The sequence below is a fragment of the Odontesthes bonariensis genome, chromosome 22 (assembly GCF_027942865.1).
Source record: "Odontesthes bonariensis isolate fOdoBon6 chromosome 22, fOdoBon6.hap1, whole genome shotgun sequence".
NCBI classification, from domain to species: domain Eukaryota; kingdom Metazoa; phylum Chordata; class Actinopteri; order Atheriniformes; family Atherinopsidae; genus Odontesthes; species Odontesthes bonariensis.
In genome coordinates, this window is record NC_134527.1 from 4,155,702 (window position 1) to 4,165,099 (window position 9,398).

Below are 9,398 nucleotides of genomic sequence, written 5' to 3' on the forward strand. Positions count from 1 at the left end.
ATTCAAACTATACGAAAGCCAACGCCACCTGCACTCTCATTTCCAGCTAAGCATGTGTTTTATCTAGGAAAAAGAAAATGCGTTGTTGCTGTAGTGGAGTAAAATGTCACAGCGCCTCAAGGACATGTTTTTATACGTTTCTGGAAATAAAAGAGCTCAACTGAATAAGAGTATGGACCAATTGATCAAGGGTATGAGTTATATATGATTACAATGAATTGAACTTTATTATTTAAGTGCCTTTAGATGATTTGTTGTATTTGGAGCTATATAAATTAAAATTAATTGAATATAGAATCCACCGACTGTCGTCTTTAGTCGATTTAGGATATCCGAGGTGAAAAAGATGGAGTTTCTATTCTGTTGGAGACGATGCCAACACACATTGGTGAGGCAGGAGACCCGTTTTAGCATAGAGACCGATTACGTTAAAGTAAAGCCAACTTTATTCAGCATTTACCTTCCGAATCAGACAGAAAACGTTGCTTCTTTCTCTTACCACATGAGTTCTCGTCACTGCCGTCGCTGCAGTCTTCGTCTCCATCGCACTGCCACACGGACGGGATGCAGCGGCCGTTTCCACACTGGAACTGATTGGCTTCACATTCTGTCTTGGTACCTAAAGAGATAAACACACGCACAAACCCCGCTGAGCATGAGGACATTATTCAGGATTCAAAGAGCCAGCTGCTTTTGGTTTAGTCCAGCAGGGCTCCCTGCAGCGCTGGAACGTCAGCGGGCGTCTTTAGACAGAATAGTTATTCAACACGTCCAGATAGTCTCACTAACAGATTAAACATGGATGTTTAACCCAAGAGAAATTCACTTTGGTCTGCTATTCCTGCAAGATTTAAATAACATTAAATTTCAAAGCATGCAACCCATTAACAAAAACCTCAAGTGACACGGCTGCCAAACGGCTCAATTAATTTCACCTTCAACACAAAAAAAACTGGCTTTCCAAACTCTGAAGTTGAAGGTCGTTCCTGCAGCACAGTTTGTTGCTGGAGATGAGAAATAAAATAAAGTTCTTAAAATAACAGCCCGACCTTGAGGCTCGCTTTAGTCTGGACTGGTCCAGGTGGGTAAGTGGAGCAAACACAGATCTATGATTTATCCAGATAAATCACAGCATCCCTGGAAAGGTCAACTACTCCAACTAAAATTTAACATTTTTAAAGAATTGACACTTTGTCAGGATGGTAGAAGCCTCTAAAAACTGTGCTCGGTCATATAATACACAAAGGAAACCTTTTTAAAGTGGAGCAGGAGCTCCTTTAGAAAAACACCCTGCTTATATTTGAACCTGAAGAGCTTTTGGGCCTTTTATTAAAGCAGCAACACGACTTGGGCTCTGTGAATCAACCGATGAGACTCTGCTTTGGATAGATTCTTCACAATTCTCCCATTTAAAGAGGAAAGTCCGTTTAAAGGTTATTCAAATGCAAGTAGTACGGTTTGTACTTGCATTTTACATACAGCTGTCGACAAAGATGCTAAACAGGAGACTGGCAGGGGAGGATCTTTAGTTTTAGCTACACCCGATATTGAGGCTTCAAGTCAACACCAATTGTGTTACAGAATACATACATTACTACTACCACCACTGAGGAATGTATTGAACGATCCAGTGAGCTTTTAACTGCAAAGACAAAAAAAAAAGTTACTTAAAGTCTCCATCCAGACCTGTCGGGACTCATTTTAAACATCTTTCCTAAACAACATTTCTCCCTCACTCAGAAACTTTGCAGCCTCTTCATTCTTCTCCGAGTTGAAGGTAATATTCTGTAAAAATCTGCAGTTCTTACCAATACAACAGGACAAAGTTTTACTGGTGGAGGATTATACAAGCGTCAAGGCCTCATGGTTATGTTAGACTTCATTAACAATAATGAGATTCTGGCTGATAAACGGAGACAGACGGGGGCATCAAGTAAATAGGATTACACTGTACACCAAAAATCAGCCAAAAGTACAGACCGACCACGAGATGCGTCCTGATTTACTTTAAGAGCCGTTTCAATTGAGGGAAAAGGAGGTGGGAGTTAATAACCGCCACCTCTGATAAGATGGAAATACTTCCTGGAAAAAGAACATAGTGGTTGTGTCGGGAAACTCAGAGGCTCATTTCAGTCTGTTCAAGTTGGAACTTGTAAAAAGGTGCTGAGATAAAATGTTGCACCTCCAAAGAGCAAGATTGGGTAGTCTGAGCAAAACTGACGTGGACATATAAGGGCGAGTTGGCACCAGAACCGATTCTCATCCATCTGAAAACTCTTTATATACACTCAAACACAAACTAAATAACTCAAAACTGTCACCTGAAGTCTAAAAATTAAGTTGTGCAGGTTACTGGAAAGAGGTTTGTACAAATAAAACTGAAAGGAATTACAGCAGACTTCAGAACCATAAGAACTTTAAATTTAGCTGATTTGTACTGGTTAGCTTCCAGCAAACTGAGCATGTTCAGCTGCTTCAAGCATACGAGTAAGTTTGTCACCTCAAACATTTGTTGCATAACGGCTCAGTTTTTACCTGACTGATATGAAAGAAAAGGTCGTGTTAAATGTCAACAAGGGAAAAAAAGAAAAGGAAGTGTTTGGCTTTCCATTTCTGAGAAGGATGCATCAACTTGGCAGAAACGAAAAGATTCTGAGCCTGATCCGGATCTGCCGGTCACCAGTTATTGCTCATCAAGCTGAAAACAATTCCAATCACCCAGCCAAGCAAACTGTGCATCTCTGCGTTAAACCCTGCAGGAGAGAAAAGGGTTTAAGATTTTGTAAAACAACATTTCATTTCTTTAAAAACAGCCACACCTACAGAGTACTGTAGTCTGTGCTCACATGTATCCTCTCAGCTTTAACCAATTCAGTGACTTCATTCTGAAAACGCACACGAGCGTCTCTTATCCTGGAAAATGATAAAAAATAAAACCGTTATTCATCTGATTGCACAAGTGGTCAAACTGTTGAGGTTTCTCAGGTGTGTTCGGTCACATCTGTTTGTAAACTCAGACATCGAAGCTCAAGCAGGAAATGTTCTCACTGAATACACAACTGCAATATTCGGAGCCCCGTGAGGACGCTGCCCGACAGATGTGCAGCATCTCAGTTACAATGTTAGTATTAAAGGGATAGTTCGCCTCTTTTGACATGAAGCTGTATGACATCCCATGTTAGCAACATCATTTATGAACATCTTCTTACCCCCTGCTGCGTCCTGTGAGCCGAGCTCCAGCCTCGTTTTGCTTCTCAAAACAATATGCGTTCAAAAGAGTAATACATTTGCATTACAAAATAGTTCTCCAGGAAAAAGTCAGACCTCACAATCGCTTGGCACTATTTTCTCTCCCTTCGTATCACTGCCTGCTGCCGTGCCTGTTATGGTGTTTGCTGCTCGGTCTGCACAGCAGGCAGTGATACGAAGGGAGAGAAAATAGTGCCAAGCGATTGTGAGGTCTGACTTTTTCCTGGAGAACCATTTTGTGATGCAAATGTATTACTCTGTTGAACGCATATTGTTTTGAGAAGCAAAACGCTTTATTTTTTTAAACCCCAGCCAACTAGCCGGACTACCTTCAACACCAAAACGAGGCTGGAACTCTGCTCACAGGACGGAAAATGTTCATAAACGATGTTGCTAGTATGGGATATCATACAGCTTCATGTCAAAAGAGGCGAACTATCCCTTTAAAGTTACAATGCTTTTCTGGCACCTTTCTCTGTAAACAAGTTCCCCGGCACACATAAGTGACATGCAAACATCGGCCTGCTGATAAGGCACCTGCTTTCTCTAAGTTTTTTTTTTGTTCTGACTGCAAAGAGTCACATAAAGCTGCAGAAGCAAACACACAGAAATGCTAACTGGACTGTACTTTTATAGCTATGTAGCTTTAACGCTATATGCCACATTCACAAACCGATAGATGCAGCGTCTTTCATGAGGACGCTCCAACATGTGGCCGAAGTTGATCCTGAGCTGCAGCTCCCCAAAGAGAAGTAGTCCCTGCATCGGCCTGACCTTCTGCTGACGTACACTTTATGCTGACAGCGCTGTAGAGATCATACGAGGAGCCTCAGGCACAGCGACTGTTTGGTTGTGTTTTAATCTAAAACAAAGTCACCTTGTGAACCAGAGAGGCATCAGAGAGCTGCAGCAAAAGGTAAAACATCAACGTTGTACTCAAAACTGAAAGTTTCTTTAAAAGGATGCAAATGCAGAACATTTCAAAGACTGTCAAGCAACACAATCAATGAACTCCAGTCACAGGAAGTGACATATTCCAATGTTTTGCTTCTGTTTGAGCGCATCTCCTTGGGCTACAACTCTGGCGTCTGCACAGAAAACCCATCGACTTGCTGTCTTGAAAAACTGCGCTGCCTGCACTTTGATCAAATCAGCACTACGACAGAATTCAGTGGCAGCCTCGAGTATACAAACCTGTGTGAGCCAATTCCCCTTTCCCTGCAGTGTCAGACTCAATTTCTGGCTGACACTTAAAAGTCTGAATGCTCTAGTCTAGTCCTCTGCCACAGAAAGAGGGGTTTATCAACCCCACTTGGAAAAGTTAGCAGAAAGCCTGCTGCTCCTGCTACACAATTATTTAATACTTTTGCTTCTTTGTGTATAAATTATAAAATACTTGACTAAATGACACAAGGATGATGGGGCGCTAGAGGCAGCAGCACCATTACTGTAGCTTCATATGGCTTCATAAGCCAAAAGCTTTTCCCAACCCATCATATCAACATTAGTATTAAAGGGATAGTTCACCTCTTGACATGAAGCTGTATGACATCCCATACTAGCAATATAATTTATTAAATTTGACTTACCCCCTGCTGCAACTGAGCCGAGTTCCAGCCTCGTTTTGGTGTTGACGAAAGTAGTTCCGGCTAGTTGGCTGGGGTTTAAAAATAAAGCGTCTTGCTTCTCAAAACAATATGCGTTCAAAAGAGTAATACATTTGCATCACAAAATCGTTCTCCAGGAAAAAGTCAGACCTCACAAATCTCTTGGCACCATTTTCTCTCCCTTCGTATCACTGCCTGCTGTGCAGACCGAGCAGCAAACACCGTAACAGGCGCGGCTGTCGGCAGCGATATGAAGGGAGAGAAAATAGGGCCAAGCGATTGTGAGGCCTGACTTTCTCCAGGAGAAAAATTTTGTGACACAAATGTATTACTCTTTTGAACGCATATTGTTTTGAAAAGCAAAACGCTTTATTTTTTAAACCCCAGCCAACTAGCCGGACTACTTTCGTCAACACCAAAACGAGGCTGGAACTCTGCTCACAGGACGCAGCAGGGGGTAAGAAGATGTTCATAAATGATGTTGCTGATATGGGATGTCATACAGCTTCATGTCAAAAGAGGTGAACTGTCCCTTTTAAGGATTCAAATGTTTCGATCAAAGTTTTAGCAGTACTTTATTACCGATGCAGCCACTAACTCCAAGTATGAGCTTTAAACGTCAGTCTCACAATAAGCAGTAGTCCATTTAAAACCACCGACTCCACAGCTGCAACGAAGCGTCTCCCACCCAAAAATAGTAGATCATTGTGTTCCATATAAATGCCGTCACACTGGAGGTCATGGTAATGCAATTTTTCCCCAGTAACAAACGCTTGCAGTGCACTCCCCCTCTACTCGTCCACCACACCGCCCACTTCAAGAACCAAGCACACAGCTCCCCCTCCCAGAGCTGAGGATCTAGGTCTAGCATGGTATCACAGTAACCATGTAGGAGAAAAAGGAAAATCAATCCATTTTAATCAGGCCGGCTCTCGTTGCTGGCTAATTTGCGTGGCATTTTGTTCAAATAGTCTCAAGCAGAAGAGATATGAGAAAAGGAGAGGCTGTGGCGCTGGTGGGAGTACACCATCCAGAGTGTGTGCACATTACAAGCACCGCTTTTTATTCCCCGCTTCCCCCCCATAGACCAGAGTCGGAAGACTGAGCTCTGTGCGATCAGGATCGACCTGCTTCCACGAGCCGTTTCACAGCCGATCCTGCCAGCAAACGAGCTGAAGTTAGCCAACGCATTTACAAATTAACCTCCGTCTCAAATGCATCTAAAATGGGGTCAGAAATGCTACAACTAGCCCTGACCCACATTTCCAACCAATCAGTCCCGCACATTTCAGTCACTGAAAAACCTAGAAAAGAAAAAAGGTGTCAATTTGAGAAATTTCTATTTAAGACTGTAAGGATTCAGAAAGCTTTAAGGCAAAGTTTGACTCCAAATCTAAGCATTTGGATTCAAATGCTTTATCTTCTGAAACAGTAAGAAGGATGTGATGCTGAAAAAAACAATTATTATAATTCAATTTCCAGATTATACATATAAAAACAATGATTTCATAGGCTCAGAAACTTTGAAACTATTAGCTGGAATTGTACAACTATTCTTAGCTGATAAAATACAAGTTTGTGTAAACCAGCTGCCAAGTGTGACTTCAACCTGGCCACTCAGCTCATAATTAGGCCTTCATTTGGATCCCCTGTGCTCGGTAATTGGCCTTTGCTCTCTCCTCTGTTGTCAGTCTCTCAACTACTGCGAAGTAATTCATTTTCTAAGTTTTAATCCACAGTTTAATCCTCTCCCGTTCCTCCCTCCCTGCCTGCCAGCCATGTCTCTCCCTCCGCCGGCTTTCACTTCAGGAATAAATAAATAAATTAGCAGCCTTTGCTGGGGGTGGCGATGAGGAGAATCCCACAGTGGAAGTAAATGAGAAAGCAGAACAAGGCACTGACGCAACACAATTGAACAAGCAGAGATTTCTATTCTTTTAACCCCCCCCTACCCCCTCTCCTTTTTCTTTAGGGTGCAATTAAATGACAGCAGGGCTAATTAGTAAAATGATCAGCAACTAGCAGTTGCTGCAACGTTATGGACAGGCAACTCAAACCAAAGGGGCCTCTCCTCCTCCATGTTCCAAGACATTGAATTAAAAAGCCGAAGCTAAACCAAAATACAAGTATGGTGATTTGTTGCCCACAAATAGAAAATTTAAAAAAAAAAAAATAATCCCACAAAGACGTAATTCCAGGCGTCTAATTAAAATAATATATATAATAATAATTTAGCTTCTGCTAAAATAAAGCAGAAGCGCAAGGCAGACTAGCCCAAGGTGCAGCCAAACACGGTCGTTCCTTCAAGGTGCAGCCAAACACGGTCGTTCCTTCAAGGTGCAGCCAAAGACAGGTGTACAGCCCGGTTAACGTTAGCTAACCAACCCCCCGTTTACCGTCCTCCCAACACACGAACAAGACAAACAAACGGGGGGAAAAGAGAGATTTACATGTATACGGACTAGTTTCGACACTTACCGTGGACGTTAATGCAGAGCTGGAGACATATTAGCATCGGCAGCAGAAGGAACCCCGGTGTGGACGTGACCATCGCTGGTAGTGGAACGTGCGGCTGCTAGCTGAAGCGCTCGAGCTGCCCAACTGACGGTTTTGCCTTTCTGGCTCGCGCTGGCCCGTTTGGGGTCTTTGATTTTTCGCCGGTTGGTTCACTCACTCACTCACTCGGGCATTCGCTACAACACACACACACAACCCGAGCAGAACCGAGCGGAACGGCATAGACCGAAGTGGCCCGAAGGCTGCGTCCAGTGAAGAGCGGAGGAAAATAATTGAAGGCTGACACACCGCGCAGACCACGCGCCCCTTTTGTCGCGTCCTACAGTCACGCGCCGTGCTGTCCGTGCGGGTTCCCGTTCTGTCCTCTCGACCTACGATCCATTTCTCTTAAATGGACGGTAGGTAACAAGCTGTCACCGATTAAGTTAATGGTGCCACACACGGTGTGTCCGTCACAGCTGTGTCGAGTTTTTTTTTTTCCTCCTTCAGTGCGTCTACAGCAAATCTTTAACCCTTCACTGCCCGCATTCTGTTACCCGTAACAAAACGCAATGAAATACTTTTTTTTTAACATTAAAACAGGACAAATCACAGAAAATATCACTGAAAATTGACATTACTAATCAGTTTTTGTCTTGCACGAAACATTAAGTGTTTTTAAGAAGATAAACTGCCAGGTGCGAACATTTTTCATTATGTTCCCAGCAGGGGCGATTTTAGGATCTGGCCTTTAGGGGGGCCCAGCCCCCAGTGCTCACATTATTTCTCACCAATAGAGGCGAACTAGTAGCCTGGCTGACGCGTCCACATCTCGATGAGATGGTGGTCTGGGAACTAGGTGTGCATTTTCTCGTATTTGAGGCGTGGTTTACGAATGCCTAGAGCCGTTTATTGGGCGCTACGAATGTCTATCAAATGATTTCTGGTTCTTCCCATGCTGCTTTGCGCGCGATTCATAGCCAATTGTATCACTCATACCAGTTGACATGTGTAGAGCGACAGAAATTCGACGAGGAAGAAGAAGACGCTTTGCTCTTTTTTAAAAGTAAACTTCCGTTCTAAGCTACTTAAAACACTTTCTAAGGCTGCATCAAACGGTAACGTTGTGTCCGCTGCCATGTTGGATTAACACTCTACAAGCTTCGGTGTCGCCCATAGACGTCGTCATCGTCTTTCTGCCCCCCCCCCCACCCGTTCTGTGATTGGTTCCCTAACTCAGGCAAAAATAAGGGCGGTGGTTTCCAGGCTGCCTTTGCAGTGTGAATGAAATCGCGCGCAAAGCAGCATGGGAATTCCCAGGCTAGCGAACTAGTACATTTATAAATTTTGGAGCCGTATTAGTTTTGCTTTGAGTAGTGTTTTCCCCTACAACATTAAATTTTGACCTCTTCATTTCAAAAGACTGTGGGCTCGACAGGGATAACAGAGAACCTGAGACAAATATTGAAGATAACTCAACATTTATTTTGGGAGTAAAGAGTTAAAACACAAACAAATGCTAGAAAATAAATAAAATGGTCACTAATATAATGCATCCTTGAAAAAAAAAAAAGTTTTTGCATAATATAATATTTTTAAAATGTGCTGAGCCAGGGGGTGCCGAGCTATCTCACGGTGGTGCCTTGGCACCACTAAAAATACCCTAGCCTCGCCCCTGGACATTACTAATCAGTTTTTGTCTTGCACAAAACATTAAGTGTTTTTAAGAAGATAAACTGCCAGGTGCGAACATTTTTCACTACGTTCCAGTTTGATTTAACTTATTAACACTCCTTTGCATTTCTATAGGGGCCTACCAGGAACAGGTCTAGGGGTTAAAGCCAAAGGGACCCCTCATACAAACCCATGATATGTAGTAATATTCCTTGGAAGATAACAGAGCTCTGTTAAAAGATGCAAAACAACCACAAAGGCACACCAAGCTACTTCAGATAAACACAAAATATCCTAAAAAGCTTAAAAAAAACAATCCGGAAGGCTCAAAAACTGTCTGAAATTAGAAAACATGGCCTCACAGAGGCACAA

General features: G+C 42.9%; 1 protein-coding gene across 2 annotated transcripts in view; it reads right to left on the reverse strand.

The window, feature by feature from the left end:
• Window positions 1-7,851, reverse strand: part of vldlr (very low density lipoprotein receptor) — a 44,887-nt gene extending 37,036 nt beyond the window's left edge. Inside the window, exons 1-2 of one of the 2 annotated variants that reach the window (XM_075455342.1) lie at window positions 7,335-7,851; window positions 500-619 (exon numbers count right to left, since the gene is read on the reverse strand). In XM_075455342.1, coding sequence (XP_075311457.1) covers window positions 500-619; window positions 7,335-7,407 — 193 coding nt within the window. In that variant the 5' untranslated portion in view covers window positions 7,408-7,851. The remainder of the gene's footprint in view (window positions 1-499; window positions 620-7,334) is intronic. The other variant, XM_075455343.1, reaches the window with a different exon arrangement.
• Between the last annotated feature and the right edge of the window lie 1,547 nt (window positions 7,852-9,398).